The following is a 15,445-nucleotide window of genomic DNA, read 5'->3' as shown; positions in this document are numbered from 1 at the left end:
GAGCTGATCTGTGCTGGTCGCTGAGGAAATACATCAACTTCGCGCTGTGGATCGCCGGATCGGCTTTCACCGTGGAAGAAGCGGAGTCTGGCCCGGGGTCGTCACATGTGGTTGCCGCAAGCCCGCTGGCCACTCCTTCGTTGAATCCGCCGGCTGCGCCGTTCTCAAGCCCACCGGCCGTCGCTCACTCTAGTGTGTTTCGTTGTGAAAGCGAAACTACTTTGTTTGGCCTTCCAAAGGAGGGCACGACTAGAAATCAGTGGTTAAGTTGTATTTACAACACTGTTCCAGAACAGTTCAACCCAAATATTCAGATGTGTGCAGCGCATTTTATGGAGGACTGTTTCCTGATCCTGGTAGAGTAGACTACAATGCCGGCTGTTCTGACTCACAGACTGGAAGTACGTTTTTTATATTTAAAGAATTTGCCACTGACGATTCAAACGCGAGTTTTGAACAGTGTAGAGAAGCGCTTGTTGTCTGTCATTTCTCCGATCACAAATGCAGACATGGTTTTATGTTTATGTGGCGCGATGCAACGCAACGCGTAAAAAGACAGTATAAGTCATTATAATCCATAATTATGTCCCCACTGGATGCAACAAATGCCTCGGTTATAATGGGTTTTAATGTTTTTGTCTCGTCGCTCCGGCCGGGACACGGCATCACAATATGGTAAGGGCCGTAACATTTCCGTCACGTGCTTGAGGTATTTGGTCAATCACAACGCACTGGATAGCTGGCCAATCAGAGCACACCTTGCTTTTCAGACCGATGAGCTTTGTAAAAATCGATGCGCTTCAGAAAGGCGGGGCATAGAGGAGAAACAGTAATGTACATGTACAATGTAATGTATGTGGAAAATTGTGTTTTTTTAACCTTAAACTGCATGAACACATTTCATTACACCAGATACACAAAATAATGTTCTTTTTAGCAACATCATATGACCCCTTTGAAAACTAAAATGATATTGAGATATGTTTAATACTTCCTGAGTTACAGGCCTGTAAACTTAAGGAAAGAAAATGCTTTTTCCCATATTTGAACTGTCACCATTGACATATTATGCAACAAAGATTGCTAATTGACAAAGATTGCTAAAGTCAACAGATTTTACTTATAGGTGTAACAATGTCTGTGTAAAACGTGTGGTTGAGTTGACACGGAATGACCCACATGTAAACCCACAGCAAGTAAATTTATATTTACAGTACTATTGTTATTCTGATTTTCTTAGACCCTAATATTGATTAGGGTGGCATGAATGAATATATCACTAAGAAACATGAGCTCTTCTTACTTGAGGTAAGATGCTATTTTGTTTTTCTAGTTCTCAGCTTGTAGCCAGGTGGAAAATTAGCTGAATTTCTTCTTTGTATCCATTGTGGATTTGACTGATTTTTCTTTACTAATTTTGTCCTCTATTCTTCTGTGTATGTTTTTATACACAATCTCTCTCAAAATTTTTAGTATTGTTTGGCAGTAAAGAAAGGAGAGATTCAGCTACTGGAGCAAATGGCTGCAGAAGAAGAGGCGAAATTGACAAGAGCTGAGAAGTTCTTGGAAAATGACATCTTGTTTGAAGAATTCCTAAAAGAAAATGACAAGAATTCGGTGGAGGCTATCAAAATGTACCAGTTGTACAAACTTCACTTAGAAAACATTATAAAAAAATAAAAGTCCTGTCATTACAATTGTGCTGCTACCTTAAAGTACAATGCTTGAATTAATGTTTAAAAGATTTTTAAAAATTAACATATATAGCAAATTATGGTGTTTTTACATGGAAACATAGGAGAATATGTGGCTTACATTTATCTTAATAAAACCATCAAATACTGTTCAGTGCTGAGCAGGAGACCAAGGTGAAGCTGGAGAAAGTAGCTGAGATCAAGAAGATAACTTCCAAAATGGTGGCAATCAGCAGGTATGAACAAATTGTTTGATTAGATACTTTCCAAAATCGTTTCAACAGGGTTGTTTAACTTTTTTCTCCCCTTACCCTTTGATTTTAGTGACATCTCTAAGTATACATCCTGAAGGAGTATAAAAAGTATAAAGAGTTTCTGCTGATGCTGTCACCCCCAGAATGGCAGGAGAAACAGAGATCCAAGAGTAGGCCCTCTACTGTCTCCACATATACTGAGAGGGATGAAAAAAGGCAGAAAAATAAAAAAGAACAAAGAAAGAAAGACAGCAGAAGGCAGCAAGCGTATGTTGGCAACTTTAGAAGCTTTTTAAAATTACATATTTGTTTAAGAGCAAAGTACAAAATATAAAATGAATAGAAGACACGGGTGTAAATTATTACTTTCTGTCAAATATTTGCTTTGGGTTTTTAACAGATTGTCTTGTTTGTTTGTTTTTTCCTTTAAATGTATTCAAACACGTATAGTTGGAGAAAGACGAGTGGCTCGTGGTTTCTTGTCTTCTCAGGAGGCCAGGGCTTCATCTAGACAAAGTGTGAAGTCCAGCCATCAGAGCAGCAAAATGTATATGCAAACCATAATATTAAATGCATAGCTTTGCATGTTCAGTGACTTATTAATAATGCTTTGTTTTCACTTTAGTTCTGCACCTGGGACTGACAGCTCAGATTGTGAGGTTAATATCCACTAACATTCTGTTGAATTAAGTAGTCGGTTTATTATTCATTTATATTTTTCCAATGATTACATTTAGATTTATAGTTGTAAAGTTTAACGCGTGAATATTTTATGCCTGAACCTACTAACCTGAAAAATGTAGGAGACAGGGTTTGGTTGGATAGCATGGTCCTGTTTGCCTCTGCTGGTAGATGCAATAACTACACCATCTGCCAGCAAAAAGCAGCTTTCTCGATTAAGGGCTGATCAGGCAGCATATATATTGCTGTATGTGTTGCTATTTAGTAATATTTCATTGTAAAATAAATATATGTTTTTCCAGTGCCCAATTCGCTCTCTTTTTTAAGGGTTATACTATAAATGTGTGAAATGAATTTACACTATAGATCAATGTAATTACGCTTAGTTTTTATTTTTTCTATTCATTTGTCTATTCATTTGTTAATAAAATAAATGCAATGCACATTTATAATTAATTTAATATATCTCTTCTATAAAGAGAATGGTTTTGAAAAGAAAAAACATTTTTTGATCACTGTGATGTCCCCCTCAGGATGACCCAGAGATGTTCTTCAAAGAACCTCAGGATCTGTTGAATCTAATGACTGAGCTGGAAGAGCAGAATCTTTCCCTCATCCAAAACACTAGAGAGACAGAACAGGCTTTGGAGGAGTTCAGACAGAATGCTGAACTGACTCGCAAAAACATGTGTGTACTTGTTTGCACCAACATAGATATTTTCGTAAATATATTCCAGTAAAAAATGCTATTTGTTTGTGTGTTTACAGGGAGTCTGAATCAAAGCAGCTAAAAGAGCAGATTGATATCATGACTGATAACATTCAGAGGGAGAAAGAGAGAGCAGCAGAGCTGGAAATGAAAGCCAAACTGATCAGCTTTGAACAGTACAAACCAGAGGACCAGGTAAGATATTTCTTTTGTTGTCCTACTTTGTCGTTATCTATGTAACTTGCATTGACAAACAAAACACCTGTTGAATAAAACAATTTATCATGTTTTCTGTGTTGACATGATCGTGAATTTCGAATTCTGAAAATTTCGTAATATACTGAATATTTTCCCTTCCAAATGTAATGCATTCAGTTTCTAAATAATAAACAATTTTTGCCACTAGTCTGCAGAAGTCCACTGTTGGCTTTTTCATTAACAGTGTGATTCACTCACTGACATTTCATCTTGGTAGAACTTTTATTTTAAAAAATGCCTGTAAGAAGGCTTTAAGAAAAGCTTTTTTTTTAAATGCAGTGTTAATCATATTTAATATTTAATTAATCTCACACATTAACATGTCAACTTTGGCAGCCTGTTTAGATCTGATCTGATACATAAAGAGTTGCAGAAAGTGTCTGGATTGTAAAAAATCTTTCTCCATAAAATCCCAAGTGGACAGTTAATAGAGAATAGGGATTTGAACTGTCCATTTAATCCAGTTCGATTAAAGGAGCCAGATCCAACAATGTACAGGTGTGGGCAAGGGAACAATCGCACCCTGAGGTAGGAGAATGACACGAACTGCCACAAATAACTTGTTACATAGACAAGTACAGCCCTGGAGTCAAGATTTTACCTAAATAATGTTCTCCATTCTGGCAGCAAGACTGTGTGAACTTAAAAACATAGCCAAACACTAGCATTCATAGACATTTGCAAGTCAATTCAAGATGTCATCTTAAAAGATTTAAAACATTCTGATAAAAATGTTGGAAGATTCTAGAAACTTCTAAAACATTGCATACATCCAACTACGCATCGACAGTAACTATAAAAGCAATACAATGTTTAGTTGTGCTGTTCGAGTCTTGTAGCAAAGACATTCAATATTTGTCTAAAATGCTTTTTTTTCTTCTACATTCTAATAAAACATGAGTGCTACTCATTGCTTCTAGAAACAAGTTGCTCAGTTACAATCTTTGATAAATCATTGGACAGTAGCTTGTCATTTGATAAACATGTCTAGTGACCTAAGAATACAAGTCCTTGTACCTTGTCTCCAGGATAAGGCTCTTGATGCATTGAGCTGTAAGGTGGAGGAGGTGTACCACTGCTGTGTGGGGGAGACAGAGGCGAACCTGACCATTTTGCAGATGCTGACAGCCATTGAGAAAAAATTGGGGGAGCTTCTGGAAAATGCAGATATGATTCCAAAAGACCAAATGAGTATAGCTGAACGTGCCAAAGAGAAAGAGAGGAGAATGAGGTGACCACATCCCGATCTACAGTACTGTGCAAAAGTCTTAGGCCACTAGTATTTTCACCTACTGTAGTGTGTTAGGAAATATCAAATTTCAAGAAACCTACCTGCAAAGCTACTTGAAACAATATGCGCAAGTGTACCCAAACGGTGGTCACACCAAATGTTAATTTAATTTAGTTAATAGAAGGTAATTGATTCATACAATATATTTATGACATTATTTTTGAATGGATCCTCAATTTACAACATTTTTACACAAGTGCCTAAAACTTTTCACAGTACTGTGGCATTGTAGGTTTCTTGAAGTATCTTGGAGATGTTACCATACTCCTTCTGTATTTAGTATGTGTCAGTTTTTTCTGATTCACCCAGACAGACTGGATGATGATGAGATCAGATCTCTGTGTGGAGCACTGACTGTTGTCAGACTCCTTATGCACACAAAATCATCATTACATTATGATGATTCATAAAATCATCATATACATTAAAATCATTATTACAAATAATGGCAAAAGGAATGTTTGGAAATGTAAACTGATATTTCCTACTGACACACTACAGATAAATATAGAAATAACTGACCATTTTTAAAACCATTTTTTTGTTGGTGAAAATACTAGTGACGTCAGACTGTTGCACAGTAGTGTACATCTACATTAAATCAGCAACAGAATCATCTGTATCTAGTATGTTCTTCAACTTCTTTTTACTGTTTAGGCTGCGTGATGAGAAGATATATTTGCAGATGAAACAACAGGAGGAAAGACAGAAAAAAGCCTTGGAAAGATCTCAGGCTCAGATTAAGAAAACGGTAAGAAAAAGACAAGAAACTAATGTTTTACAAGTCTAATTTATCTTTTGCATAAAATCATATTGCAAATGTTTGTATTAAAAGGGTCATATTTGTCGGTGCCAATAGCCTCGTGGTTAGTGGTAGGAACCTTTGCCGGTTCTGCTCCCCCTCTTCTTATACATATAACTTAAAAAAAGAGTTTATGTTTCTTTCCCCACAACTTTATGGCTGTTTACCACCCTCTCTCCTGTAAAAAAAAAAAAAAACAACCTTTAGTTGCAAGTTTACAAGTCATGTCCAAATTTGTAACCACCATTCTTCAGTCCCTCTTTAGCTATATGTTTCCATCCACCTATTTTAATGTTTAATTTTGTGATATTGCATTAAAATATGCTGGATGGAAACAACTAAGATGTGCATAAATTCAAATGAGGCACATTTTTTTATCCAATAACAAAACGTGCATAAACTACAATGTAAACACATTTACAGAATAAATTCCTTGTTGCGCAACAAAAATGTTACATGAATTCGCATGATGGGATGGCGTAACTGGACTAACTAGTGGACCGATCTCATTGAGCAGCATCTGAAATGTTTTTTGGTCATTCTGAAATGCCTGAGCTAAAGTCTATGAGACACAAGTAATTTATTATATATGAAATGGTCACAGTGGCTTCTCCTAATAGAGCAAATTATATTTTTCTTAGTGATATTTGGCACCAGTTTATCAGGAAGTAATGATTTTATTCTCTTTTTTTCTTGCTGGATGGAAACAGTGCTTTATTCACAAATGTTTAATATGATAACCTAATTTTGTGCAAAAGTTAAATTTGCATCTTTGGATGGAAACAACTTTTCCAAAGCCTCCATTAGATTGTGGCAGAATCACAATACAATCTAAAATTTTGTTTGATGTTTAGGAATAATAGTATCAATACTGCATTCTCTTTGTTACCTCACTGGGACAGTGTAGTCCAGTGTTCTGATCAACCAAGCTTTTAAGTTTAATAAAAAGCTAACAATTAATTCAATGATCAAATGTAAAGTTAAAATAAATAGTTTTAAAATAACAATGAAAATAAAACATTTTTTTAACTATTTAATATTTACTTGCATGTCATGTGACCATTAGCTTCAGATAACTATGAACATGCAAATGTGTTTCCCAACTATCAACTTATTACCTTAAAATCTCAGGGGTTCTTCAAGCAAATATATTAGGTGAGGTTCAGCTGCCAAAAAGTTTTGGGAATACCTGCATTACAAGTAAATAAGACATAATGTGATTTGAATAATGCAATATTGAAATGTTGAGAAAATGTTTTTGTAAATCCATTGGTCAAATATAATCTAATTACAAGTACATACATTTTGAATTTGATTACGTAATCCAGATTACAAGTAATTTCTTCACTGAGGAAGGTGGTTAAGGAATGGTTACATAATACATCAAGCTCTTTTATCTCAAATGATTTCTTATCTTATAACATCTTTAAATGACTGATATTGTTTTTAAAACAAGTAGGAGTGAGAAAATGCTTTCTGCTTTCTTTTAGTCTGTCAAGAAGCTGATGCCACGCTCTCAGCCTCCAGTCCATAAACATCAGCCAAACAAAAACACTGAAGCTACAGAATGGGAGAATGAAGAGTTCCTGTATTTCCTCAGTTAAAATGAGCATGATGATACTTGCTTGAATATGAATACAAATGTATTTCTGTAGATAGGTGACATCAAGTATATTTTCAATCCTTGTTTTTGCAAGGTTTAAAGGGGTCATATGATGTGATTAAAATTTTTCCTTTCTCTTTGTGGAGTGTTACAAGCTCTTGGTGCATAAAGAAGAACTGTAAAGTTGCAAAGACTAAAGTCTCAAATCCAAAGAGATATTCTTTATAAAAGTTAAGAGTCAGCCACGCCTACCTAAAACAGCTCATTCTAACACGCCCCCACGTCTACGTCACGATGTGGGAAGATTTGCATAACGCCGCCCAAATGTTCACGCAAAGGCGGCGTAAATTTTATTCTGGCTGTAGTATTGTTGTTGCCGCCGCCATGTCGTGAAGGTGCTGTGTTTCGTTGTGAAAGCAAAACTACTTTGTTTGGCCTTCCAAAAGAGGAGGCTATCTGCTTCGTCATGCCTTGAGCAGATCCGTGCTAGTTGCTGAGGAAATACATCAACTTCGCGCTGTGGATCACCGGATCGGCTTTCACCGTGGACGAAGCGGAGTCCAGCCCAGGGTCGTCACATGTGGTTGCCGCAAGCCCTCCGGACGCTTCTTTGTCGAATCCACCGGCCGCACCGTTCTCAAGGCCTCGTTTATAATGGGTTTTCATGTTTTTGAATCATCGCTCCAGGCGGCCTGACGGCATCATCACAACAATATGGTAGGGGCATAACATTTCCATCACACGCTTGAGGTATTCGGCCAATCACAACGCACTGGATAGCTGGCCAATCACAGCACACCTTGCTTTTCAGACCGATGAGCTTTGTAAAAATCGACATGTTTTAGAAAGGCGGGGCATAGAGGAGAAACAATAATGTACAGTATGTGGAAAATAATGTTTGTTTTTTTTTACCTTAAACCGCATAAACATTTCATTACACAAAATAATGTTCTTTTTAGCAACATCATATGACCCCTTTAAATGTTTTTAAAAGGATATTAAATGTTAATGAATGTATGAATCATGAACATGTGAAATCTTGTAAAACTCATAAAAGAAATATTCACGGACACAAACTAGAGTCAGAAGTTTGATTTAAATGTAAAATTTTATGAACCTGTTCTGAAGTAAACCAAACCTAATAAATACATTTTAACTGCATTATTTTATAAAAAGTAGAACAAACTTTTTTCCCCCACAAACAAGAAGCACAACTATATCTGCACTTTACAAAGCCATACAAAAATAGGCATCAGAACAACTTTGTTTTATAGTGGTGAATCAGGCAAATAAGTTAAGGTCAAATCAGACTATATATAAAGAGTTCATGAATTCAATGTCAAACAGTTAAGTTTTCATAGATCAATAGTATTTATTCTGGTTAAGAGGCAGATCAGTGATGATGTTCACTGCCATTTATCGTTTATGTGCTCACAAATCATTATACTGAAATATGAACTTTTGAAAAATCAAGCAAGTCACATGATCAAAATTAAACAAAACTAAATGTGCGTTGTTTTTGGTCAAATTAGCTATCTGTATGGAACACAGTACTATTCTGACTTCATGTATTAAACATGAATGCAATGATTTCCTTAAATTAGATAATGATAAAAACCAGTGGAGGCACTGAGAAAAGGTACAAGATCATCTGAGAAAGAGAATGAGAAAGACTAAGGGGGGACAGCCTGACATAGAAGGTCTTTTAGAAGCACTTTCTGTTTCCACCATCACTCCAAGTCTTGTAAATTGATGGTGCTGCCAGTGAATTGGGAGTTATCAGATCCATTTTCATCTTCAGCCATGACTGTAGGTTCCTACAAGAGATAATATTTAGGTTAGTTTGTAGAATATTGTGTAACAGAGTAACAATAACCAAACAGAATTGTTGAAGTCGGGTCTTTATCCAAAACAATTTTTATGTATGCAAATTGTATAATATCCAAGTTACACATTTCTACTAATTGTGCAGTTAATTCTCAGTGTATTTTCAGAAAGTTTTGGAATATTTGTCCTCTCCCCAAATTTCTCACTACCGAAGCACAGTAATAATAATAAAGTTAATTAGAAGGGTTATATTGACCTATTAAGATTCTGCTTACATCTACTTTGTAAATTTTTTTTTTTCTATTTTATAAAATCTTTCTAGAGGTAAATCAATAATTTAAATTTTACCAATATTTCAAGTGTAATTTATGAGATGTTATATTTTGAATCGAATTTTTCTTTGTAAAAGGCAAAAAGTTGATCATACCGATTTCAAAGTATTTGTTAGTTTGAATATATCATAACATCTTAGTTGATAATTCAGTATACTTTATTATTGACAAAACATCCCATGTTTTGGTAGTGACTGCACATTTTCGGTAGTGACAGTAATGCTTTGGTAACGACCACATCACACTAAAGAATTAAACAAAAATTTGCGTAACTGTACTACAATTTAGCTTATTTCCCCAAATATGAGGATTGTGTGTTCCCTTTTGTCACTACCGAAACAATGATGACATGTTTCGGTAGTGACAATTTTATGGGGTTCAGGGTACAGGACAGCTACCTACCAACTGAAAGTACCCAATAAATTATGATTTATAAATATATTAAGCTTACTAATATTTTAAATATTATTGTAGGTTTCAACAGATAATGCTTAAATGCTTTTTAAATGTGTTTTTAGGTTGTGGTGGGACAGCAGTTTGTACCAATTCTGTAGAATGGCTCATATACATATACAATATATATATATATATATATCCTTAAGCAAGGAAACATTAAGGTCAATAACATGTAACGACATCCGTTAAATGTCATTTATAAACCATACTAGGCAATGAGCAGTTAAAATGCCAACCAGCAGGGAATGCAGAGTTGCTTCCTGTTCAATCCAACTACTGTCATTTCTATTTATTAAATTATACCAAAAATAAATCTTGAACAAATAAATAAAATATCTCCACTACGAACAAAACAAAGGACATAAAGCAGTGCAATGATTATGAGGCTAGTAGTTGTATGAACCTGTAGGATGTTGACAGGCAGATCCACAGTGAGCTGAGAGTGTGAACACGAGGTCTGTGAACTCAATTGGAAAGCCAGGTCTCCATCAGAATCAGGGTCATCCTACAACAAACACACTCAAATCAATACACAGAACTGAAGTGAGAATGCTATCAAATATTTTCCCCCATCATCTCACCTGCAGCAGCTGAATCTGTACAAATTGTGCGCCTGCCACTGGATCCCGGATGGGTAGCTCACTATTTCCTGTAGCAGCTCCTTCTCCAAAATGAGCACCTGAATTAGTCGGTGGAGCAGAGCTGGTGTCCTTTGATCCTTTAGTCTTTTTTTGGCCAGTCTCCAAGGAACATGTTGAAGAGCCTGGACCTTTCTGTTTTCTCCTCTTGGCGAGCTGAATGGCCCTGTAGTCTGTGCGTGCTGATCCACTGCTCTCCTAATGGATTAACAACGGAACGCATTTAAACCTCTGGGTTATCTTGTTTTAAAATTACTGAAGAACGAACATTTAACAAAAAAAAAAAAAAAAATTGCATTAAAAAGATAGTTCACCCAAAAATGAAAATTCTGTAATTAATTACTCACCCTCATGTCGTTCCAAACCCGTAAGACCTTCATTCATCTTTGGAACACAAATTAAGATATTTTTGATGGAATCTGAGAGCTCTCTGACCCTCCCATAGATAGCAAGGATATTACCACGATCAAGGCCCAGAAACATAGCAAGGAGATCGGCAAAATAATCCATGTGACATCAGAGGTTCAACCGTAATTTTACGAAGCTACGAGAATACTTTTTGTGCACAAAAAACAAAAACAAAGACTTTATTCAACAATTCGTCTCCTCCACAAGTCGTTTTTTTTTTTTCCTTTTGCGCACAAGAAATATTCACGTAGCTTCATAAACTTACGGTTGAACCCCTGATGTCCCCTGGGAGGGTCAGAGAGCTAACGGGATGCATCAGAAATATCTTAATTTGTGTTCTGAAGATGAACGGAGGTCTTACGGGTTTGGACCGACATGAGGGTGAGTAATTAATGACAGAATTTTTATTTTTGGGTAAACTAACCATTTTATTTTCAGAAAGTTCAAGATCAACTCTTTACTACTAACCATAACCGGGCACGTGACCGAGGGCAACTCTGTTATTTTCTGTCCACTGTAGGATCTACTGTGGCTGGGGAACACAAACTGACACATCCCCTTACTGCCATCTGACTGAGCCATGACCTCCACCCTGCTTAAGGGCCCGACGGCTGTCTCACTGCCTGGCAGGTCAGCCTTTGCCTGCGGAGAGAGTAATTCTGGTACAGGGGTTGCCGCCAGAGCCATGGAGGAGAGCGGGGTGGGGAGAGAAGGAGCAAGAGAGGAACTGAGTGCTGGAGGAAGAGCTGACGTCAGTGAGGAAAGAGACTGAGAGAGCGATGAAGAAAGAGTTGGCGTGAGAGTAGATGGTGATTCTACAGTCAAGGGATTGCAGGAATTCAGAATGTGGATTTGTTCTGAAGATGCAGTGCTTCGAATAGCTAGAGCAGTCAGAGTTCCCAGCTCTTCTGGGTTGACTGTTTGCACATCATCCAAATGCAATCTGGCATGGGGCAAAACCCCTCCACCTCCTCCAGTGCCCAATCCCGTGTCTAATACATGTATGCCCATATCTTGCCCAGCCGCTAAAATGAGAGGATCCACAGTTTTTGCCCCGTTAAGGGCCGAGCCGACTGATGCTGGATCTATTGTGAGGATTCCAGTGTTAACCAGAGGCATGTCCATGGAGAAGGATCCTGCCCCAGTACTGCCTTCACTGCCAACAGCGGTGGTCCCAGGACATGCAGGGATGCTGGAGAAGAGAGAAGACAAATCCAGACTGCTGAGTTCAGCTCCTGCGGGTCCTGATGGGGCACTGACAGCCTGTGAAGTGCTTGTCAGCTCACTGCTGGGGGTGAGAGTGGTTGTGTCGTCCAGCTGACCTAACACATCTACAGAAAGAGGAACAGAGCATAATCAGAATGACAGGACCCATAGCAAGTGTGCTGATAATTACATATATTATTAGGGGTGTAACGGTACACATTCATACTGGAAATTTTCGGCACGCATGTGTACCGAACAAATCATTAAATTTCTTCAGGAAATACACACGATAAATGCCATTTTGGCACTCCTTGATGAGGCGTGACAGATCACTGCATAAAGGTCTTAATTCTGATGGCAGCGTGGAGCGCGACCATCCCTTCATCTTTACTTGTATGGTGCGTCTCAATCAGCTCCCTTGTTCAGTAGTCAGGGCACTGATCAGGGAGTCGGCCATTTTAAGGGCTGTCTCAATCGTGAAATCCTTCCAGTGCACTGGAACATTCACTCCCTGAAAAATCCCACAATGCACCGCAAAAAGCATCGGAGCTCACTATGCTCCCTTACCGGAAAAAAACGTCACATTTCTGAAGCGTAAAACAAATCACACGAGCCAACTTGATAAATATAATGACACGCTATAAGCTATTTTCCTCCTGCTGTACCGAAACCATACCGAACTGGGACGTCAAAACTGAGGTACAGTACGTACCGAACTGTCATGTTTGCGTACCGTTACACCCCTAACATATATATATGAAATTAAAGCCCAGCACTAGGTTTATGGTTGTTGTCAAGAAAAATTACCAATCTGACTTATCCCAGTAAGCTAAATACTAACTTCCTCCCGCAAAACTAAAGACATACTAGCCTGATTTTCTTCTACAAAACGCAAAAAAGAGGTTCTGCAATACCCATTCTGCTCATTACTATACAATAAAAGTGTGCAGTAATTTTTGCTTTGTTCTATGTAAATGAGCAGCATGGAAAATCTTATGTTCCAAAGAAAAATTTGTTTTGAAGGAGAAGAGGGTAAGGGGTCACAATGTACTAAAGCCTAATGTCTTGCTACATAATATACATCTCGGAAGTTGTGTATATGGGTGTACCTGGGCTGAGGTTGTGGTGTTTAAGCACGTGTGTCTTGAGACTGCTGCGTGATGAGAAGTGCTTGGTGCAACCGGCAACAGGACAGCGACTCCTCAGACTGACTCCATCCTGCTTGTGCTTCTTAGAATGAATGTAGAGACTACTCCGAGCTGAAAACTTTGCATTACAACCTGAAAATTTACATACAAAATGATAACAATTACAAAATTCAATCTAAAACAGCACTGTGATAAATACATTTATGGTAGTCACCACAAGAAAAATGTCAGACATTTCGTAAGGAAAGTGATAGAGAATCTTAAAAATACAACATCCATGACTTAAACACACTGTACAATACAAAACAACATTTTTAGCTGATTAAATACAGCTAACCTGGCCTGTAGCTGTTAAGGCTCTTTTGCACCAAGCATGAATATTCAGCACAAAAAAAAAAAAAATATTCACAGGGTTTCTTTTTTTTTTTTTTTCGTCAGCTGTCAATAAAAACGTGACTCTAATGCCGGTTTCACACTTAAAGCGCAAGCAGAGCAGAGGCAGCGCCGAAGTGGTGCGTATGCAGAGCAGCTGAACCGCGGCTTGTGAACTGCAAATACAGACGAGTATCCTTCATTCGGTTCCACTTTTCAGGTGTTCCCCGACAACTGTCTGTCATGTGCTTTGATATGGGCAGCATGCTGTGATGCGGCCGTGTTCCCCTCTGTCACGAGCATATAACATACTAGTGCTGGGCGGTATGACCAAAAATTAATATCACGGTATTTTTCGAAATTATACCGTTTCACGGTACATGACAGTATTTTTTTTCCCCATGCATGCCGATTCACTGCACAGAACAGACGCCGAGACAGGTGATACTTCTCCGGGAAAGTCAGACCTCGCGTTTGTGGGACAGCACTGGCGAAACTGAACCATAGCTAAGGTTTATCCAAAAAAGCCGCTAAAAGGGTCTGAAAGTTGCTAAATCTAGTGCTAAAGTCGCGCTCGTGTGTGTGCGAGACGCGGGAGCTGATGGCAGGGGGCGGTGGATATTTGTGGCAGTCAAAGTGGATATTGTGGATGAGTTCTTCGGTGTCATCACGTTCTATTAGTTCTACAGCTTCAGTTTCAGAACTTTCACGCTTAGTAACACATACAGCTGTTCCCTCATCACAGTGCAACAGTGAAAAGGGACCCCTTTCAAACAGTGTCGCGTTCCGAACGTTGTTTAAGCCACATACGTATTGCGGTATTTTAAAAATTCATATCATAACAAAAATAAACACCGGTATTCGGTATGAACCGGTATACCGCCCAGCACTATAACATACTGTAGCCTACATATAGTTTACATGATAAAAAGTAATCTTAAAGTTAATAAATGCCTCTAGTTTTAATTTAAACAGGCCTTTGAAGTTTGGGCAATAACTCCTGGCACTGATGTGTTTTCGTGTAGTTGATTCTGTGCTAACTTTAATAGCCTATTTGATTTTTTTTTTTATTTTTTTTTTTTAAATGTTGTAGATTTAAGTAGCAAATGAGAATTGCTAAAATTATTGAATATATTTTGAGACAAAGGTCTTCTTAATGAGTCCCAGTTTGGTTTAAGATAATTAAAAGTGCAGTAGGAGATCTTGGAAAATGCTAACTTTAGCCTGATAGCACTGAAATCGAACGTCCCACCCGCCCTGCAATCGCCGTCCAAAGCCACGCCCCCGAACGCATATACACCCACAGACCAGAATACCAGAGACAACATTACTACAATAGGCTACATCAGCGGTTCCCAATTCCAGCCCATGTTCCGAAGTGAAGTAAACTTCAAAGGATTTCCCCTGCTCAGGGAGTAGGGAGCAATGAACACTGTGTAGGGATCATATCGATCGGAACACAGTTCATGCACGTAGCTCACTTCTAACGAGCTGGTTATCTGAATCGGAGGACTGGAGTGGGGCGCGAGGACTGGAATTGGGAACCGCTGGGCTACATCATGTGTCATTCACCGGTGAGAAAACTTTTAAAGTACTACAATACCAGGAAGGAAGATCGGGTTGTTGATATTTGTCTGCCATTCTCGCTCTGTCTGCACAGCGTGCATGAATGCGCTGATGACTATCCTGTCTGCGCGAACCGGGTGCAGGTAGGAAATCCAATTAAAACGCTCAGACCAAGCGTTTTGATTGGACGAACATTTCTT

The 15,445-nt window shown here is 38.1% G+C and overlaps 1 protein-coding gene and 1 pseudogene across 4 annotated transcripts in view; one reads left to right on the top strand and one right to left on the bottom strand.

Moving 5' to 3' along the window:
• Positions 1–7,444, top strand: part of LOC107586367 (coiled-coil domain-containing protein 37-like) — a 14,783-nt pseudogene extending 7,339 nt beyond the window's left edge.
• A 943-nt stretch (positions 7,445–8,387) lies between these two features.
• LOC107586351 (zinc finger protein ZXDC-like) overlaps positions 8,388–15,445 on the bottom strand; it is a 12,083-nt gene continuing 5,025 nt past the window's right edge. For 3 of the 4 annotated variants that reach the window (XM_016273672.1, XM_016273674.1, XM_016273675.1), the window contains 5 exons: positions 13,269–13,439; positions 11,422–12,284; positions 10,489–10,743; positions 10,311–10,412; positions 8,388–9,109 (listed from right to left, as the gene is read on the bottom strand). In XM_016273672.1, the coding sequence (XP_016129158.1) occupies positions 9,023–9,109; positions 10,311–10,412; positions 10,489–10,743; positions 11,422–12,284; positions 13,269–13,439 (1,478 nt within the window). In that variant the 3' untranslated portion in view covers positions 8,388–9,022. The remainder of the gene's footprint in view (positions 9,110–10,310; positions 10,413–10,488; positions 10,744–11,421; positions 12,285–13,268; positions 13,440–15,445) is intronic. The other variant, XM_016273673.1, reaches the window with a different exon arrangement.

The sequence above is a fragment of the Sinocyclocheilus grahami genome, unplaced genomic scaffold (assembly GCF_001515645.1).
Source record: "Sinocyclocheilus grahami isolate Dianchi unplaced genomic scaffold, SAMN03320097.WGS_v1.1 scaffold80.1, whole genome shotgun sequence".
Taxonomy (NCBI): domain Eukaryota; kingdom Metazoa; phylum Chordata; class Actinopteri; order Cypriniformes; family Cyprinidae; genus Sinocyclocheilus; species Sinocyclocheilus grahami.
This window is presented reverse-complemented; position numbering and strand designations above follow the sequence as displayed.